Raw genomic sequence first — 21,625 nt, 5'->3', positions numbered from 1 at the left:
AGCGTTCAGATAGCTGCTTTGCTCTGTGTTGGTACAGGGCATTGGAGATGATAACAGTGGGTGGATTATATTCTTAAACTTAGTTACAGTGCTTTCAGAAAGACATCTACTTTGATAAAGTCTACTCTTCACCGCTGTGTAATCAATTATTGTAAAAGTAAATGTTATCAGGAAATGATCAGACAGGAGAGGGTTTTCAGGAAACACTGTTAAATGTTCAGGTTCGATGCCATATGTTAAAACAAGATCTAGAGTGTGATTAAAGTGGTGGGTGGGTTCTTTTACATTTTGAGAGAAACCAATTGAGTCTAATAACAGATTAAATGCCATGTTGAGGCTGTCATTTTTAGCATCTACATGGATGTTAAAATCACCCACAATAATTATTTTATCTGAGCTCAGAACTAAATCAGATAAAAGGTCTGAGAAATCAGACAGAAACTCTGTGTAAGGCCCAGGTGGACGATAGATGATAACAAGTAAGACTGGTTTCTGAGTTTCACTGCTGGGGTGGACAATGTTAAGCATCAGGCTTTCAAATGAATTAAAAGTCTGTCTTGGTCTTTCATTAATTAATAGGCTGGTGTGAAAAATTGCTGCCACACCGCCCCCTCGGCCTGTGCTTCGAGATTTCTGGTAGTTAGAATGGCTCGGGGGTGTTGATTCATTTAGACTAACATAATCATCCTGCTGCAACCAGGTTTCTGTAAGGCAGAGTAAATCAATTTGTTGATCAATTATTAAGTCATGTACTAACAGAGACTTGGAGGAGAGAGACCTAATATTTAATAATCCACATTTCACTGTTTTACTCTTTGGTTCAGATGTGGATACTTTATTGTTCTTTCTTTGTGATTGTTTATGTTTAAGTTGTTTGTTGCTGGTTTTTAGTTTGTTTTTTGTCTGTTTGGGAGCTGACACAGTCTCTATGGAGATGGGTTTTTGGGGGGGTAGCAGGAGGAGAGAAGCTGCAGAGAAGCGTGTAAGACTGCAACTCTGCTTCCTGGTCCCAACTCTGGATAGTCATATTTTGGGGGGTTTAATAAATTTGTCCATATTTCTAGAAATGAGAGCTGCTCCATCCAAAGTGGGATGGATGCCGTCTCTCCTAACAAGACCAGGTTTCCTCCAGAAGGTTTGCCAATTATCTATGAAGCCCACATCGTTTCTGGGACACCACTCAGACAGCCAGCAATTTAAGGAGAACATGCGGCTAAACATGTCACTCCTGGTCTGATTGGGGAGGGGACCAGAGAAAACTACAGAGTCCGACATTGTTTTGGCAAAGTTGCACACCGATTCAATATTGATTTTAGTGACCTCCGATTGGCGTAACCGGGTGTCATTACTGCCGACGTGAATTATGATTTTACTGAATTTACGTTTACCCTTAGCCAGCAGTTTTAAATTTCCTTCAATGTCGCCTGCTCTGGCCCCTGGAAGACAATTGACTATGGTTGCCGGTGTCTCTAGCTTCACATGTCTGAGAACAGAATCGCCAATTACCAGAGTTTGACCCCCGGCGGGTGTGTCGCCGAGTGGGGAAAAACGGTTAGACACATGAACGGGTTGGTGGTGTACCTGGGGCTTCTGTTTAGGACTATGCTTCCTCCTCACCGTGACCCAGCCGCCCTGATTCCCCAGCTGCTTGGGACCTGCCGGGGAACAGCTAGCGGGGCCTACGCTATTTTCGGCTGCACCAGCTACAGGGGCCTGGCTAGCTGCGGGTGAATGAAGGGTGCGAAGCCGAGTCTCCAATTCAGTAATCCTGGCCTCCAGCGCTGCAAATATGCTACATTTGTTACAGATATCATTACTGCTAAAGGAGGCCGAGGAGTAACTAAACATCTGACACAATGAGCAAGAAAGTGCAGGAGGGACAGGTGAAGTAGCCATGGTGCTAATGAGTCGGCTACGAGCTAAGCTAGGCTAGCGAGACAGTACAGAGACAGTGAGTGAATACTTTGGCTATAAATTAGGTAGTGAGTACACAGAAAGTGTGCTTCGGAGGAAGCACGTGAAGATTATACTATGAAAGAAGAATGTATTTAAAAGTTGTTAATTAAATCGCTAAGCAAATAAGCTACTCAGAAACACCACTGTGTTTGAGCAGGAACAGGAAGTGATACTCTACCACAGAGCGAGCGAACACCAAGTGACAGCGCCACCACTATTAAGGATGATTTTAAATGAAATTTTGAAAATGACATAATTATACTGTATTGAATTGATTATAAATGTTCTTTAATTTTTGAAGAATATTACAGTAGATCTGGATGAAACCTGGCCCAGAGGTACAGTAGGTGTTCCAGAGGAGGATTGTGTTGAAATCTGGACATCAACTATCAAGAATGATTTTTAATGAATTTTTCAATATGCAACCAGACTGTCCCGATGGCTGTATTGGGCTATCCCATTGCAATTTGTGTGGGCGTGTGCGTGTGTGATTGTTCGCATGCGCGCATGTGTGCGTGGGTCTAGGCTTTCGATCGGGAAATAACGAGAAAAGGCGCTACCGTAAATATTGGTGTAGAAGCGCAAGAAAATTCATGCGGTGGATAAGAAGTGGCTTGCTTGACCATGGCTCACAAATGACGGCTCACTTGACCGCGGTCATTAATTCCCTCTGACGTTTGCTGTTTTGCTTCCACCACGATAAAAATCAAACTTCATGCACAGCTCACTGTGTGTACTTCAAGAACAGTTTCCCATCTCAAATCTCTGTTTTCTGCATTATTCATTCACTCATTATTACCCACCAGTCTACCGTTGTTTACAGCGCTGTCGGCCACTGTGGTTTTTTTTCTTACTTAAATGTCCTTGGACAAGAAAGCCTAATTTCTGCTGTTCAATACTGAAGAAATTTAAACTTTTTAAGATTATGCAAAATTGCAGAATATTTTTAAGGTTATCTGCTTTAAAAAGCCAGACCAGGAAAAGCGCCTTCATGTTTTTCTGTGTTTTATTCTCAGTTACTTTGACACAAAGGCATCTGTTGTGATGTTACACCTATGATAAAGTCTCATAGTATCAGTACTGATAAATGATCAGAAATATACATTTCTGACTATCTCAGGCAAAATTGAATCGAATTGGAACCTTGTGAATTGGAATCGAATGGATTATAGAAATCAGTGATGATACCCAGCCCTAGTGAGCAGCTAGGCCCGACAGAGTGGATGCAGCTGTGGGTAAAAAGAAAAGATCAAAAGAACTATTGATACAATTTTTGTTAAGGCCTGATCCGTAGACAGTGCTCTGAACACTGAAAAATCACAGTGTATCCAGAAAACACATTATATGCTGTGATAAATCCACTGCCCAAGAGTACCCTCTCGCCACTGCCTTTCAGCGAAGGAGGCCAATGTGATGATTAAGTTTAACATTGTCTACAATGTTGCCAAAGAGTGCCAAAGCACTTTAAGCACAAGCACTTTTACAGTAACTTATCTTTTTTGTAGAAATGTGCTCCAAATAAATAACGTTGTTGACAAGTTTGTTAATTAATTGTTTACAAATGAATATTGTCTATATAGACCGCAATTTTCCCCCCAAAAAGTGCACATGTAAAACTGCGGTGTTGAGCGTTGTGGTTGAAAATTTGGGTGCGCCTAAATTTTGTGCTGGTGCGCCTAAAAAAAAAAGGCGCACCAGTGTAACCGTGGCAAAAAGTTAGTCTAGAGCCTTACATAAGCATAATATATTTATAATAACCAATCATTTTTTATCTCTAAATAGTCAAATCCATATCATACAAACAAATAAATTAGTTGAATATGTCAACACTTGATGACAGTATGCATTCTATTGCTCACTATCACAATTATTATGTAAATAAAGATATCGCGGTAGCCCGTTGTGTTTCCTTATAAACCTATGCTATTTTTTTTCTTTCAAGAACAATGCAGCAATTTTATTTATTTAGAGAAGACTTTCAGAGCATGTCACAAATAATTGCAAGTGCATTACAATGGATTCACAAATATTGATATCAAGAATATAGTACAGAAAGAAACATCGTATGGCTCCCACAGGACCCGGGATGATTAATCAAAGATTATAAGAGATTAAATACTGAGAGAGGCTGGATATACAGCAGAAACTGACATCATGGCATTCTGATATTATACAATAGTACCTGCAACAAAAAAGTACTGCGCCGCGTAAAATTTTAAAATGTTGTCAAGCTGCTCAAGTACCTCCAATAAGTATATGCAATATATAATTGATGTAATTATTTTTCTGTAGATTTTATCTATCTATCTATCTATCTATCTATCTATCTATCTATCTATCTATCTATCTATCTATCTATCTATCTATCTATCTATCTATCTATCTATAATTGGATCTGGGGCACTTGCTTTTGCTTTTAACTTATTTTGCAATTTTAAGATTTTAGAGGCTATAAGGAACCAAAACAAATATTTTGATGTATTTGAGGCCACAGGCTAACTGGCTGCCAACAATAGAAAAGAAGAAGTAATCTTCTTCTTTTCTTTTGCAGTTTATATATAATATAATATATATTTGCAATTTGAAATATGGAAATATTATTTTATTTATTTGGCTTGACTTGAAGGGCTTATTTCAGTCACAGCATGCTGGCATCACTGGAGCCAGACTTGACTATTTGAAATGTAACAATAAGTTTAACAGATTTTCTAAACCATGGGTAGAAAAAGGCATAGATGATAGGGTTGAGACAGGAATTAAAATAAAACAAACATAAAAAAAAGGTAACGGATGAAATATCAAGCAGTGTGTCCTGGCCTGAGAGTATTACACTGTAATATGGGAATAGGCATATCAGAAATGCAACAATAACAATGCCAAGAGTCCTAGCTGCTTTCAGTTCAGATTTTTTTGGATTTACTTTCCCCCTCTGTGTGACAGCTGCAACATGAGGTTGCATGGCCCGAATCTGAAACACGGCCACGGCAAATACTCTTACATACAAAATTACGATGACAGTAATGGGAAGGAGGATTGTCAAAATAAGATCGGTAACTTGTATTGCAAAGTCAACATAAATAACACACTCTCCAAAGCAGGAATTAAATCTACCTGGTTTATCCAGGTTATCCTTCAAGAGCACACCGACTACTAGGAGCGAGCAAATCCAACACATTAAGACACAGGTCTGAACTCTTTTTGGAGTGACTTTGGTGGGATAATGAAGAGGATCACAAATGGCCACATAACGGTCAACTGAAATGAGCACCATGGTTCCTACTGAGGCAGAAGTAACAACTATGTCGAAAACATAATACAAGACACACATGAGGTCACCAAGATACCAACAACCATCTATGAGCATACTTTGAAAGCACATATTGAGACCCACAAAGAAATCAGAGACTGCCAGGGAGAGGAGGAGGTGGTTTGTAGGAGTGTGGAGCTGCCTGGAGAGATAAGAGATAGAAGAGATTTGTAGCATCAATTATTCCAGCCGATCATCCACATCAAAACATTGTCAAAAAGTTGTTCTGTTTAACTTATTTTATGTCAGTCATTTTCTCCTGTACAACTGCTAGACTTATAAATGTATTAAGTATCTACTTGAAGTGGGAGATGGAGATGATGACCAGCAGGTTTAGAGCCACAGTAAGAAGAGAAATGATGGTTAGAATTACATAAATAAGCACTGAGTCTGAGGGAGAACGCTTTACTCTACTGCAGGAGGAGTTGAGATTTGGAAAGCAGAGTTCAGTTTCTGCCATCATCAGTTAGAAGTGCTTATGAGCCCCTGACACCTTTCTAACAAACTCAAATGTTATAACTTTGTCCCTCTTCTAAGATTCTTTCTTACTTGATGATTAAAGTCCCTCCTCTTTTGAGGAACATGAAACAACTGAAAACAGTGGGTGAACACCCAGGAACCCTGGCACGCTGCTTCACAGCAACAGTGTTCCTGGTTCGTATCTCTTCAATGACACTTAAATACAGGTCCTCTGAGAGAGTTTGCATGCTCTCCTTTTGCCTGTGTCCATTTCCACTTGGTATTTCTTTAGTTCCGAGACATTACTCTGGTCCCCTCCCTGACTAAAACTGCAGCAAACACATCGCCAACAAACACATCCAGCCCAGCCACATCACTAACATGGACGAGGTGCCGCTCACTTTCGACATCCCGGTGAGTCACACTGTGGAGAAGAAGGGGACCAGCACGGTAGCGATACGCACAACGGGGCACGAAAAGTCTTCTTTTACTGTTGTGCTTGGCTGCCATGCTAATGGACAGAAACTGCCGCCTATGGTGATTTTTAAGAGAAAGACTTTGCCTAAAGAGAAGTTTCCAGCAGGAATCATCATTAAGGCAAATGAAAAGGGCTGGATGGATGAGGAAATGATGAAAGACTGGCTGAGGGAGGTGTATGTAAGGAGACCAGGTGGTTTTTTCCACGCATCACCATCGCTGTTGATCTGTGACTCTATGCGTGCCCATCTCACAGCCGATGTGAAAAAACAAGTGAAACAAATGAACTGTGAGCTTACTGTCATTCCGGGAGGCCTGACAAAGGACATCGGTGTGAACCGGCCGTTCAAAGTAAGGCTGCGAGTGGCGTGGGAGCGATGGATGACCGATGGAGACCACAGTTTCACTAAGAGTGGAAGGCAGCGCCGGGCGAGTTACGCCACAATTTGCGAATGGATTGTAGATGCTTGGGCTAACACGTCTGCATAAAAATGTGAGTACCTAACTCAGTTTTGCTCCCGCTTCATTTTTAAATACGCACACTTGTATGCTGATGATGATGACGATTACCGGTAATAAAAATGTGAGTACCAAACTCAGTTTTGCTCCCGCTTTAGTTTTAAACACGCATACTTGTATGCGCCCTATAATCAGGTGCGCCTTATGTGTGTGTCAAATACAGTAATGGCACACATAACTGAGACTGCGCCTTTTAGTACGGTGCGTCTTATGGTCGTGAAAATACGGTACAATGGCCATAGGCGTATAAGGACCTCAGCCCAGCAGTCAGAAATCCACCCCAGCAAAGTAGCAGCTTGGCCATCTGTCTCTAGGTTAGGGTCACATTTTAATAAGTATTGGCAAGAGTGGGCAGAGTCCACTACAAGTTTCCCTACAGGCATGAAACAGTCTTTTTTCCTAAAGGGGTAAAAATAACTTTAAACATTGACGTCAAGGGAGCTTGCAAAGAAAACTTTACCAAAACTTGAGCAGAACGTTTTCTGTGACCTACATCTCCAATAGAAGGCTATGCCATCCACATCAAGCTGTGTTAGAAAAGTTAAAAGGCCAAATCGTACGGCTTAGACCAGGCATTCACACAGCTCCAGATTCACACAAAAGATCAACTAATTACCTGCACCTGTGCATATGAAAGGGGAAAACCCAGCCCTATATACCAGGGCCGGTTCCCAGACTCAGGTCTCACCTGTCACACTACGAAGAGTCCTGATGTTTCTGTCAGAGTTGATTCTTTGAAAACTGTAATTTGTGCAAAGTCACATGGCTATTGCTTGTATGTGCGCTGATTAAAATAATTTTTCATATTAGGATGTAGCCTTTGCATGTAATGAGCAGTCTCGTTGCTGTAATTTTTCCATTGCACACAAGAAACCACAAGTTCCTGTTTTAATAAGTTTAGCAGGACTGCTCACTTCTGCTTTTGTACATGTTGGTTTGTTAAAAGGTCATGCCCTAAAATGGAGTGACTTGAGATGTTGTTGAAGGATCACGCCATAAATGGTGTCAGGAAATCACACACACACTCTTGCTTGCTCAGGTATGCTCGCCTTAACTGTCACGTGGTTAACTGAATGTATGACTGCATTTCATCAAGGCCTTACAACTTTGAGACCCCGGCCCAACTTCCCTTGCCGGCAAGTAAAACTGATCGAGCTCTGAGTGTCTTGCTTGGTTCACAGTGACAGGTCTCTGAGACAGCAAGGTCTGTGAGTTTAGACCTAACATCAATTTGGTCCTTCGAGCCGGATCCAAAAATATCACCGCTCACTGAGGAGAGGCAGGACACACCGAAGTCTGTCGACAGCCTGAACGTCTGGGATGCCAGAAAAAAGCCCTGGGATGTGAATTTTTGGACAGGCTGGTGGAGGACTTTTTTCCACTCAATAAAAGTTAATGTGAGAGTTTTCAATGGATAGGGGCAAATGGAATCTCATGGCAGGATGCTGTAAATGGACCAAACGTCAGTCAGGAGAACAACCGAGAAAATCCATCCACCATATGAGGTTAGTCATTAATATACTGCTGAATGGGCTGTAGGGGTTTAAAAACTGAGCTTTAAAATGATTAGAGGTAATGAAAACCAAGAGAAGCCGACAGTGATCACTGACTGTTTTTAGGGGCTTGTTGAAATTAAATAGAACAAGATACAAAGCATTAAAACATGTTAAAAACACATACAACAGCCTATGCTGACTACTTTGGGCCCGGAAGCAGGATTTATCACGTCATCACTTAAAGACTGGATAAAGAATGAATAATAAGGGTAATAAGACACACCCTTGAGGAGAACCTGTGGAGGAGAACACTGGGTCAGACAGAACCCCATTTAATCTAGAATCCAGCCCACCAGGTTTTTCTTGATTTCAAACTGTTCTAAAAGTATTTTAATTAAAATATGGGGCTGTATTGCATTAAAAGCAGAAGAAAAATTGATGAAAAGAAGTCTTGCAAAATGTCACACCGCAACTGAACGGACTCACGCGCAGGCTCTAGGTCTTGAAAGCACAAGAGTCTTTATTACGATACACCAGGTGATTATTTACAAAAGTGAGGGGAAAGCCGGGCTCCGGGGGTCCACACACGAACGGTAAAGACGCCGATAGTCACACACACACACAGCCATACTGAGCCGACCGGGTAGGCACAGGGACCCTGACAGTACCCCCCCCCTCAATGGGAGCCTCCCGGCGACCCACCGGGCTTACCAGGGTGCCGGCGATGGAAGTCACGGAGCAGGAGCCCACACAAAACAGCCGAGCGAGGCACCCAGGAGTGCTCCTCCAGCCCGTAGCCCTCCCAATCGACCAAATACTGGACCCCCCGCCCCCGGCGCCGGGAGTCCATAAGGCGGGAGACGCCAAACACCGGCAGCCCATCAACGATCCGGGCGGGAGGCGGGGGCCCGGAAGGAGGGCACAAAGGACTGGAGAGCACGGGCTTAATCTGGGAGACATGGAAAACGTCGTGGACACGCATGTTGCGTGGAAGGTTCAACTGAACAGACACAGGGTTCACAAGCGCATCGATTTCGAATGGCCCAATAAAAGCCGGAGACAGTTTCTTAGACTCCGCCCGGAGAGGCACATAGCGGGTGGACAGCCATACCTTTTGTCCGACTGCATACTCAGGAGCCGGTGTCCGATGGCGGTCCGCGAGCTGTTTGTTACGTGCCTTTGTCCGGAGGAGGGCAGCTCGGGTGGCTCTCCACACCCGGCGACATCTACGCAGGTGGTGTTGGACGGATGGCACAGAGAGGTCACCCTCAATGGCTGGAAAGAGCGGAGGCTGGAATCCTAATGACGCCTCGAAAGGTGAAACTCCAGTGGCCGAGGAAGTCAGGCAATTGTGGGCGTACTCGATCCATGGCAGATGTTCACTCCAGGTCGTTTGATTTGTGGATACCACACACCAGGATTGAGTCGCTTTGCGGCTCGGAGATACTCCAGGTTTCTGTGGTCTGTCCACACGATGAATGGTTGAGTGGCTCCCTCTAGCCAATGTCTCCATTCCTCCAGTGCTAACTTGATAGCCAGAAGTTCCCGGTCTCCAACATCATAATTACGCTCTGCTGGGGAGAGACGGTGAGAGAAAAAGGCGCACGGGTGGAGCTTACCCTCCTTCCGTTGGGACAACACCGCGCCGACCCCGGAAGCTGACGCGTCCACCTCAACGACGAACTGTTGGTCGAGGTCGGGTTGGCAGAGGATAGGTGCTGTAGCAAACCGTTCTTTGAGATGTAGGAAGGCCTCCTGCGCAGATTGGTCCCACTGAAAAGACACTTTAGGAGAAGTGAGTCTGGTTAAAGGCAGAGCGAGTTTACTGAAATCTCGAATGAAGCGGCGGTAGAAGTTGGCAAAGCCTAAAAAGCGCTGGAGCTGTCGACGGTTTGGGGGTTCGGGCCAGGTAAGCACTGTTTGGACTTTCGCTGGGTCTGGTTTTAGATCACCCCGCTCTATTATGTATCCGAGGAAGGCCACGGAGTCCACATGAAAGTCACATTTTTCGCTTTTCACAAACAGTCTGTTTTCTAGTAAACGCTGTAGGATCTGCCTGACGTATGTCTCGTGCTCCGCCACTGTTTTAGAGAAGATAAGGATATCATCCAAGTAGACAAACGCGCACCGATTGATAAAGTCCCGGAGGACGTCGTTTACGAGGGCCTGGAAAACTGCTGGGGCGTTAGTCAGCCCAAAGGGCATCACCAGGTACTCAAACTGCCCCAGATGGGTGTTGAAAGCTGTTTTCCACTCGTCGCCTTCTCTGATCCGAACTAGATGGTAGGCATTGCGGAGGTCTAATTTACTGAAGATCGTTGTCTGGTGCAGAAGTTCAAAAGCCGAGGAAAGGAGCGGTAGGGGGTATTTGTTCTTAACCGTAATGTTATTAAGGCCGCGGTAATCAATGCAAGGCCGGAGGGACTTGTCCTTCTTTTCTACAAAGAAGAAGCCGGTTGCCACAGGGGAAGAGGACAGCCGGATTACGCCTGCTGCCAGTGAGTCCGTGATGTATTTCTCCATAGATGCTCTCTCAGGTTGGGAGAGACTATAAAGGCGACAGGTGGGAAGTGTGGCGCCTGGAAGAAGATCAATGGCGCAGTCATACGGCCGATGAGGTGGTAACGATTGTGCACGATCTTTACGAAAAACTTCAGCCAAGTCGTGATACACGGGTGGAACAGAGGTGAGATCCGGAGGCTCAGACAGGTTATTTGGAGGAGACGCGGAGGGCGGAGTAGCAGCCCGGAGGCAATTCATGTGACAATCCACTCCCCAGCCCACCACGCATTCAGATGTCCAGTCGATATGAGGGTTATGCTGTCGCAACCAGGGATGACCTAAAACAAGCGGTGTTTGAGGAGCTTTAAACACGAATAGGCTTAGAACCTCGGTGTGGTTGCCGGAGAGCGTGAGTGACACGGGCTCTGAGACATGGGTTATATCAGGCAGCCGCTGTCCAGATAAGGCGGTGACATGTAAACAATGAGGTAGATGGTCAGAACCCACACCTAATTCTTCCGCGAGGGCTGAATCGATAAAGTTCTGTTCCGCGCCGGAGTCAATTAACGCCATCACAGAATGGGTCTTTGTGCGGACTGTTAACTTGGCTGGTAACATTAAGCGCGGAAGGGAGCTTTTACTAGACAGGTCGCCCACCAGTACTCCCTTAACTACGGGTGGGCGCCCCCTTTTGGTCGAGATGGACAGGTGGCAATGAAGTGGCCTTTACGGCCGCAATACAGGCACTCACCAGACACCATGCGACGCTGACGTTCCGCGGGTGTTAGCCGTGAGCGACCCAGCTGCATGGGCTGCTCGCCTTCTTCGCTTAGCTCGCCACTGTGGGCAGCACTGGGTTTAGCCCTCCACTCCCCCGCTGGTGGGTCCATGAACGCCCACGGCTCCTGAAAGGCCCGCCCCCGGAGGTCTCTGCGAGCCCGAAGGCGGTCATCTAATTTAATGCACAGAGTCATTAGAGAGTCAAGAGAGGCAGGCAGGTCATGCATTATCAGTTCGCCTTTCAATTCGTCACAGATGTTATTCAGCAAGGCACTCTTCAGCACTTCCTGCCCCCACCCCGCTTGCTCAGCCAAAACCCAGAAATCGACAGAATAATCCGACATCCTACGTCTACCTTGTTTGAGAATTAACAGGCGTTGAGCGGCAGCAGCAGCCTCGGATCCTTTGTCAAAAACGCTCTTAAACTTAGACAGAAAATCGGGGTAGGAGATTTCGGGGTGGTATCGCAGCACTGCCTGGGGCCACTGTAGTGCGCGATCACGTAACAGTTGCACAAAGAATGAAATCTTATCTCCATCACCAGGGTACAAGTGAATTTGCTCACGAAAAAAATAAGTGAGAGGGAGGCTGATGCCCGACGACCACAGGCGTAGTTTGGGCCGCACTTGCGGGCTGAGACGCGCTCGCGCCCGGGATGGGTTCGTCTGCCGGAGAGGCTGGTGGGGGCGGAGAGTCGGTCAACGGGGTCCGCTGGGCGAGAGCCAGAGACAAAGCGGCAACGTCTCCACTGAGACAAAAAAAGTATTTTTTTGTTTCAACATAGCTGATAACTATTCGCTGATAGCTGCCAACATCTGCAAACAAATATAATTCTATAAAGTTGTTTTATATAGTGTGTAACTGTTAATATAGAGCGTTATTAAATCAAATTTAGTAGAGTCAAAAGCGCCTCCTCCACTCCTCTATTGGGTCTATATGCAAATTGCATTGGATCTAGCTGATGTTCAATCTCTTCCATAATCAAACTTCTGGTGATTTTCTGAAGACTTTCATCACAACTGAGGTGAGGGCAACAGGCCTGAAGTCACTTAGAACTTTTGGACGACTAGATTTAGGGACAGGAACCACAACTGCTTCTTTCCAAAGAGAGGGCACATGTTGTGTTTGCAAGGATTTATAAAAAATAACCTGAAATATAGGACTGAGTTCTTTAGCACAAGATTTAATTAGGCAGCCACTAATGTAATCAGGACCCTGGCTTTTGTTCACATTAAATATATGAAAGGACATGAGTTCAATGATAAAGTGCTGAGTATCTCTCAGTTTCTGTTTCAGTTCCAAAATATCCTTGCTAAAATCAGAGGAACTAAAATGACTATAAAACATATTCAAAGTGCAAAATCTGTGTCTGAATTAAAGCCATCTAAAATGATCTGACTGCTGCTCTGGGGATTTTGAAACCCTGCTGTGGTTTTCATACAAGTCCAGGCAGACCACAAATTTTTTGCAGCAAATTTGCTTTCTAGAAGGTTTTTGTTAAAAGTCCACGTGTTTACTGTAACTGTTTTAGACTACGTTACCCATGATGCACCTTGGTATCTGTACTTCCGGTTGGGAACGTGTTCAGAGCAGTTCTGCACAGATGAGGTGTGTCGGAGGAGTAACGTACAGTGGGGCAAAAAAGTATTTAGTCAGCCACCGATTGTGCAATTTCCCCCACTTAAAATGATGACAGAGGTCAGTAATTTGCACCAGAGGTACACTTCAACTGTGAGAGACAGAATGTGAAGAAAAAAAAATCCTTGGTGTGAACAAATCAACTGTGGGAGCAATCATCAGAAAATGGAAGACATACAAGACCACTGATAATCTCCCACGATCTGGGGCTCCACGCAAGATCTCATCCCGTGGGGTCAAAATGATCATGAGAACGGTGAGCAAAGATCCCAGAACCACACGGGGGGACCTGGTGAATGACCTGCAGAGAGCTGGGACCAAAGTAACAAAGGTCACCATCAGTAACACACTAAAACGGCAGGGAATCAAATCCCGCAGTGCCAGACGTGTTCCGCTGCTGAAGCCAGTGCATGTCCAGGCCCGTCTGAAGTTTGCCAGAGAGCACATGGATGATACAGCAGAGGATTGGGAGAATGTCATGTGGTCAGATGAAACCAAAGTAGAACTTTTTGGTATAAACTCAACTCGTCGTGTTTGGAGGACGAAGAATACTGAGTTGCATCCCAAGAACACCATACCTACTGTGAAGCATGGGGGTGGAAACATCATGCTGTGGGGCTGTTTTTCTGCCAAGGGGACAGGACGACTGATCCGTGTTAAGGACAGAATGAATGGGGCCATGTATCGTGAGATTTTGAGCCAAAACCTCCTTCCATCAGTGAGAACTTTGAAGATGAAACGCGGCTGGGTCTTCCAACATGACAATGATCCAAAACACACCGCCCGGGCAACAAAGGAGTGGCTCCGTAAGAAGCATTTGAAAGTCCTGGAGTGGCCTAGCCAGTCTCCAGACCTCAACCCCATAGAAAATCTGTGGCGGGAGTTGAAAGTCCGTGTTGCTCGGCGACAGCCCCAAAACATCACTGCTCTCGAGAAGATCTGCATGGAGGAATGGGCCAAAATACCAGCTACTGTGTGTGCAAACCTGGTAAAGACCTATAGTAAACGTTTGACCTCTGTTATTGCCAACAAAGGTTATGTTGCAAAGTATTGAGTTGTATTTTTGTTATTGACCAAATACTTATTTGCCACCCTGATTTACGAATAAATTCTTTACAAATCCTATGTCTCTCACAGTTGAAGTGTACCTGTGGTGCAAATTACTGACCTCTGTCATCATTTTAGGTGGGGGAACTTGCACAATCGGTGGCTGACTAAATACTTTTTTGCCCCACTGTATCTATATCAATATTTAATAGAAATGCTGATTGTATCATAATTATACAATTCCTGAACAAATTTAAAAGGTATAAATATATAGTGTAGCAAGCGTGTAAATGAATGCTCCTCCACACTGGTTCCCCTGGAGGATAAACGAGACATTACCACTGTTTTTCCTTAATGCCGCTTCGGGGAGTTATTACTCATGGTTGCATCATCCACATCAAGGGCAGAGGATATCGTTATGGCCACCCATCAGCCTGAGAATCGGTCAGGATTCCAAAGGGGACACCAAAAAAAAGGACTCAAACAGATGAACTTTACAAATAAAGAAAACTAAACACACATAAAGATGTGACTTAGAGAACATAGAAGACACTAGGAAAACCAGAGAAAAAACTTGGGCAACAGGAAGGCAACACTCAAGGGAACTAATTAACCATTTCTCAAAAAACCAAAACAGTCAAGAATTAACAAAATTTGAAAAATTCCAACACAAATGCTGGGTCACAGACACAAAAACACCCAAACAAACAAACAAACAAACAAACAAACAAACAAACAAACAAACAAACAAACAAACAAACAAACAAACAAACAAACAAACAAACAAACAAAAAACTTAAAACTTAAATAATCTTAACTTCATTGGACAACTTAGCAAGAGTTGCATCATCCTTTGATATTCCACCTTGCTTTGACTGACATTAACAATTCCATCCATCCATCTTCATCCGCTTTATCCGGAGCCGGGTCGCGGGGGCAGCAGCCTAAGCAAAGAAGCCCAGACCTCCCTCTCCCCAGCCACCTCCTCCAGCTCATCCGGGGGAACACCAAGGCGTTCCCAGGCCAGCCGAGAGATATAATCTCTCCAGCGTGTCCTGGGTCTGCCCCGGGGCCTCCTCCCGGTGGGACATGCCTGGAACACCTCACCCAGGAGGCGCCCAGGGGGCATCCTTGTCAGATGCCCGAACCACCTCAGCTGGCTCCTTTCGATGTGGAGCAGCAGCTGCTCTACTCTGAGCCCCTCCCGGATGGCCGAACTTCTCACCCTATCTCTAAGGGAGAGGCCAGCCACCCTTCGGAGGAAGCTCATTTCCGCCGCTTGTATCCGCGATCTCGTTCTTTCGGTCACTGCCCACAGCTCGTGGCCATAGGTGAGGGTAGGGACGTAGATCGACCGGTAAATTGAGAGCTTCGCTTTTACACTCAGCTCCCTCTTCACCACGACGGACCGGTGCAGCGTCCGCATTACTGCAGCCGCAGCCCCAATCCGTCTGTCGATCTCCGGCTCCCTTCTCCCATCACTCGCGAACAAGACTCCGAGATACTTGAACTCCTCCACTTGGGGCAGGAACTCATCCCCGACCCGGAGTGGGCACTCCACCCTTTTCCGGCTGAGAACCATGGCCTCAGATTTGGAGGTGCTGATCCTCATTCCCGCTGCTTCACACTCGGCTGTGAACAAAGTACAAAGTATTGAGTTGTATTTTTGTTATTGACCAAATACTTATTTGCCACCCTGATTTACGAATAAATTCTTTACAAATCCTACCATGTGAATTCATGGATTTTTTCTTCACATTCTGTCCCTCACAGTTGACGTGTACCTCTGGTGCAAATTACTGACCTCTGTCATCATTTTAAGTGGGGGAACTTGCACAATCGGTGGCTGACTAAATACTTTTTTGCCCCACTGTATTTACTTGCATTCCTGTGTGAGTTAATACTGTGTGCGTGCTTACCATGTGAGTATTGTAAGATGAGAGTGATGCTCGTTTGACTTTATCTGTGTAATTTGCTACGTGAGAAGCTAGTCCCGTTGCTATCGCTAAGATGCGTTTTTTTGGCCTACTACAGGCAGCCTTGTGTTCAGCCCATATTTCATTTCATATACGACTTACTGTCAAGCATCGTGGTTGTAGGTGGATGTAACTATTTACTATGTTTATTCTCTGAATCGTTGTAATCTGCAGAAATCTGGTTTGCCAATGTAAATACGAGCCAGAAATTCATTTGTGGTCTTAGGTTGCCATCTAGTGGCCATGAGGTCATGGCAGATAGTATAACATTACGCCGGAAACCCACAGTACTGTATAAGGGGTACACTGCTATCCATAGTGGTTAATACAAATGTTTGTTCTTTCTGTTTACAGATGACCACACACACCCATATACACACTCACACTCCCTTTACCTGCATGTGAATACTGTAATGCAATCGCCTCCCTACCAACGCTGTACATCCTGTTGATGTCATCTGCCACCTCCTTATTAAAGTTATTTGAACTACATCACTGTGGAGTACCATTCCTTCTGACCAAGGACGACTCAGTTGAAGCATGATCGGCAATCAGTGCAAACATATATTACAGTTTTTGTAGCTCTGTTTTGCTTTCAAGATCTCGACTTTCAGGTCTTTGGTGGCTGTCTGAAAGTCAGTAACAGCCCCCTCTTTAAAAGCCTTTCTCTTTTTCCGTAAACAGGATTTGACGCTTTTGATGACCCACGGCTTATTGTTAGGGTACACTTTAATAAGCTTACGGGGTATAATCATGTCTTTACAAGATAAGATATTAACAGTATCACATAAATAGCTTTGAAAGCTAAAAATTACAATACAGAAGCTCAATAAATCCAGACTGAATGTAGGTTTTGTGGTATGAGATTATAAAGATTAAAAAAACAGTCCTTGAGGCAACAGAGCTAAAACAGATGTTAACACATTTTAGAGGATGCTGCAGTTGCATGTCTAGTAAGTGGTCACTATCTGTTTATTATCCATAGCCAGCATCATATCATCACATCATATTAGCCACAGTCATTTAGATTGTTGCTGTGTCTCACCAACATGGGCATCAATACAAAAGGTAAGTCTGATAAAGACAAGGTTTGATGTGTAATAATAGTCAAAAACTCCCATATACACACTCCTAAACCTTGTGGAAAGCCTTCCCATAGCGGTGAAGTTTATATACCTGGACCAACAACATATTTAACCTTATGGATTAAGAAAAAGCTGTCACTCAAGTTCATATGTGTGTAAAATTGATAGTGAGCACAGACTGATGTAGAAGCCACATTTTAACCTTAAAATACTACAAAGTGACTTAATTTCCCCGAGGAAACACAGTGAGAGATGGAGGGATGCTGTTGAGCTCCAGGGAATGTTTGTTTTTTATGTTCTTATGTTATGGAAACTGATATTAAGGTCAACAATTCGCATGTGTGAATTTCACTGGTAGAATAAGAATGACTATTCATATATCTATGAAGCGCCTTGAGGCGACTTTTGTTGTGATTTGGCGCTATATAAATAAAATTGAATTGAATTGAATTGAATTGAATATATGTATTTATTTACTAAGACCAACATTTTTTGTCTCATCTGTAGGCTGCAGATAAATTAGAGTACCATGTACAATTCTCAGAAATTGTTTGTGCATTCCAATTTAATTTTGATGGATTTACAATCATTTAAATTATGGACAAAACACAGAATTTTGTCATTGTGGACCAGAGGACTAGTACATTAATAATGGAAACAATGTAAACAAATTCATTTTATCAGACTTCTGGAATTGTACTTAGTGTAAATTAATCACAATTGATCTTTTTTCACCGTGTCAGTGATAACATCAATTTTTCCTATAGTATACTGGCCTCACTGGAGCCATGCCTAAATATCTTAAATGTCACAATGAGCTTGATAGATTTCAGAAACCAGGGGTAGCAAAAAGTGTAGATTAATGGGTTCAGACAAGAGTTAAAATAGAACAGCAAGAGCTCAAAAGGTACAGATCTAATATCAAAGAAACTATTCTGGCCTACCATTGAGGAACAGAAAAATGGGAAAAGACATATCAGAAAGGCAATAACAAGTACACCGAGAGTCCTGGCAGCTTTCAGCTCAGATTTCTTAGCATGCACCGTCTCTGACCCCTGGAGTCTGAGAGCAGTGATATGAGAGCGCATTGCCCGAGCCTGAGAGACAGCCACCGCAAATACTCTTAGATACAGAACTATGATGACAATCACAGGGCCAACAAAGGTCAAAACAAAGTCAACAATTCCCACGAAGTAGTCAATGACAACTACACAATCACCAGAACAAGAATTATACCTCCCTGGCTGCTTCAAATTATCCTTCATGATAAGACTGTTATACAGAATTGAACAAGCCCAGCAAGTACAAATAGAGACTGAGACTCTTTTTATAGTGATTTTGGTGGGATAATGCAGAGGGTCACAAATGGCTACATAGCGGTCAGCTGATATGAGTACCATAGTTCCTACTGAAGCAGAAGTAGCAATGTAATCTAAACTGCTATACAGAGCACACATGTGGTCACCAAGAAACCAGCAGCCATCTAGGAGGCTAATCTCAAAAGCCATGATGAGGCCCACGAAGAAATCTGAGACGGCCAGAGAGAGGAGGAGGAGGTTGGTTGGGGTGTGCAGCTGCCTGGATTAAAATAAAGCATTACATTGGTAATAGCATGTCTAGTATAACAGTTAAAACATTAGAACTATGAGGAAAAGACAAAAGCATCATATAAAAAGAAACTTCACAAGCAAAAATGATTTTTTTATCACTAAAAAAAAGTCACTAATTTAAATAGGTCAGTACTTGAAGTGGGCGATGGAGATGATGACAAGTAGGTTCAGTACTGCAGTAAGCAGAGAGATAGATGATAGCAGGGTGTAAATACACACAGCCTCAATTTGTGGGCGCTTTTGTCGCACACAAGAGGAGTTGAGGAGTTGTGGAAAGCAGAGTTCAGTTTCTTCCATTGTTAGAGAAAGACAGCTGTTCAGCACAAACAGCTTTGTGACTGAGCCCCTTTTTTGTATCACCACCCTTCCTCCCACATTTGCCTTCTGACGCAACTCATTCGCTGATATTTTTTCCCTCTGCGAATAAGTCAAAATGTGATGTTAATAATATAAAGTACAAGAAAACCAAGACAAGTGAGGCTCTTGAGCACAAACAGCTTCGTGACCGAGCCCCTTTTTTCTCCTGTGCATCACACTAATGTCCGTCCTCCTATTTTTCCCATCTGACCTCATTCATTTTTGGATGTCGTGATTGCATAACATGGAACTGCTTAGTTTTAAACTGGATCAAAAATGGCATTTTAATCGATTCATAAGCCTTACCTGTCCAGGAAAACCTTGAGAAACACAAAAAGAGCCCAAGGTCTTACGCTGGAACATTCCTCAGAAAAGCACCACACTTCAGCAAATAGAACAGGATAGATCTGCTATCAATATCCTGGTGCTAGACACCACATGAATCCCAATGGTCACATGTCACTGAATGTCAGATCACAGCTACTTTGGAGGACCTTCATGATAATTAGTCAGGGTGTGCGGCTGGAATTTTCTATCAGGCTCCTAAGTGCGCAGTGGAGGATGAGAGGAAACTGCAGTGGGTGGTGAGGGCAGCGGAGCGGGCAATCTGCACTTCACCAACCCCCCTCAGAGACATCTATACTGGCAGACTTCAGCAGAAAGCCAGTATCATCATCAAAGACCCCTCGCACCCTGGACACTCACTTCCCCCCCCCCCTTCCCTCTGGTAAACGCTCCATCAGGTTGAAGACAAACAGACTCAACAGCAGTTTTTACCCACAGGCTGTCAAACATGCCCTACCTCCACCCTGATTGGAGGATAACTGCACTGCCAACACTCATGGACATTACACCTTATTTATAAATCGTATTTCTATTTATACTTCAATGCAACCAACATCCCTACCTCTTTAAACTGTATTTATTATAACCTTATTTAGTATAGTTGCAACAGCCCCCCTCCCCCCACCCAATGTGCAATATCATTCCCCCCAGACACTCAATGTGCAATATCACTGATCACACTGCACCTCTCAATGCACCTGCTCCTCAGATGGCATGTATGTGTATGTGTATATGTAAGTGTTTATGTGGATGTCACAATACGGCTGTGTGCAGGCAAGAGTAGGACCCAAATGCAAACTCACAGAGACGAAAAGTAAACTCAAAAAACACAGCTTTATTGCTGGCGTGGAGTGGGACACGAAAAACAATACAAAACTAAACTGCGAAAACTAAAGCACAAGGAGCCACAGGGAAAAATCACACAGCTATGAGGGAGGACGCAACACTGACAAAGAGAAACATGGGGCTTAAATACACTGAGGGATAACGAGAGGGAATGAGCCACAGGAGGAGAGCACAGCTGGGAGTAATCAGGCAGGACGAGACAAGGGAAGCAAAACTAGAAACATTAACATAGGACAGACTGTGAAAGTAAAACAGGAAACACACTGACGGGACTCAAGACATGTAAACTTAACAGACTGGGGAGACAGAACATAGGGACCTGAAACATGGGGCAGAAAGGCACAGTAGACACAACATGAACATAACAATGCCACAGGGGAAGAGTAAAACAAAATGCAGGAACACAGGACCTCTTTCAAAATAAAATGGGAAACATAATGAAACGCAAATATGACAACATAAGAAACACAGACATGAAGCACATGAAAGACAAGGGAGACTTAACAGGGGTTGGAAACACAAGGGGAATCTAATAAACAAATGAACTTAGATAACCTAATGAACAAAATAAACTCAAACTTAAAACGCTGGGTCAAAAGACCCAGGATTTGCAGGTGTATGTATAACTTGTACATATATTTATTCAGTAAATGTAAATTTGTTTGTTATTGTGTAAATACTTAAGCTATTGTGTACTTCACACACATGGAGAAATGCCAAATAGGCTTTCATTGTTCTTGTAACACTGACAATAAAAGCTATTCTATTCTGTTCTGTTCTATTCACTACGTAGCTAACTCCACTGTCCTCTCTCCTCAGTGTGACTGCTTAACTGCCACGGTCCAGTCTGCATCTCTGGCCCAATTCCCCCTTTTAAATCCATGTCTACCTAGCCTGTAAACTAGGCCTGCAACGTCATGTTCTGTGTTTTGTTGCCTTTGTCCCTGTCACACTTTGAAGTTTTGAGTTTAAAAAATAAACAATGTAAAACATTTCGCTGTCACTGCTCTGGGTTCCTGCACTTGAGTCAGTTCAATTTAATTTTATTTGTATATTGCAAACTCACAGCAGCAATCACCTTAAGGTGCTTTATATTTTAAGGTAGACCCTACAATCATACATAGAGAGAAAAACCCAATGATCATATGACCCCCTATGAGCAAGCACTTTGGTGACAGTGGGAAGGAAAAACTCCCTTTTAACAGGAAGAAACCTCTGGCAGAAC

General features: G+C 43.8%; 2 protein-coding genes and 1 long non-coding RNA gene across 3 annotated transcripts in view; all 3 read right to left on the bottom strand.

Annotated features, from left to right (window-relative positions):
• LOC145421025 (uncharacterized) overlaps positions 1 to 21,625 on the bottom strand; it is a 353,506-nt gene that overhangs the window by 78,073 nt on the left and 253,808 nt on the right. The window lies entirely within an intron of this gene.
• On the bottom strand, positions 4,566 to 5,723 carry LOC113008480 (trace amine-associated receptor 13c-like). The gene is made up of 2 exons (XM_080291009.1): positions 5,563 to 5,723; positions 4,566 to 5,405 (listed from the first exon to the last, which is right to left on the bottom strand). The coding sequence occupies exons 1-2, from the start codon at positions 5,721 to 5,723 to the stop codon at positions 4,595 to 4,597; spliced, it is 972 nt and encodes a 323-aa protein (XP_080147135.1). The 3' UTR covers positions 4,566 to 4,594.
• On the bottom strand, positions 18,004 to 19,155 carry LOC145420978 (trace amine-associated receptor 13c-like). The gene is made up of 2 exons (XM_080290562.1): positions 18,986 to 19,155; positions 18,004 to 18,820 (listed from the first exon to the last, which is right to left on the bottom strand). Exons 1-2 carry the CDS (start codon positions 19,147 to 19,149, stop codon positions 18,004 to 18,006), a joined length of 981 nt encoding a protein of 326 aa, XP_080146688.1. The 5' UTR covers positions 19,150 to 19,155.

Source organism: Astatotilapia calliptera, chromosome 16, assembly GCF_964374335.1.
Source record: "Astatotilapia calliptera chromosome 16, fAstCal68.1, whole genome shotgun sequence".
NCBI lineage: Eukaryota > Metazoa > Chordata > Actinopteri > Cichliformes > Cichlidae > Astatotilapia > Astatotilapia calliptera.
Note: the sequence above shows the minus strand (reverse complement) of the source record. Positions and strands in the feature narration are given on the sequence as shown.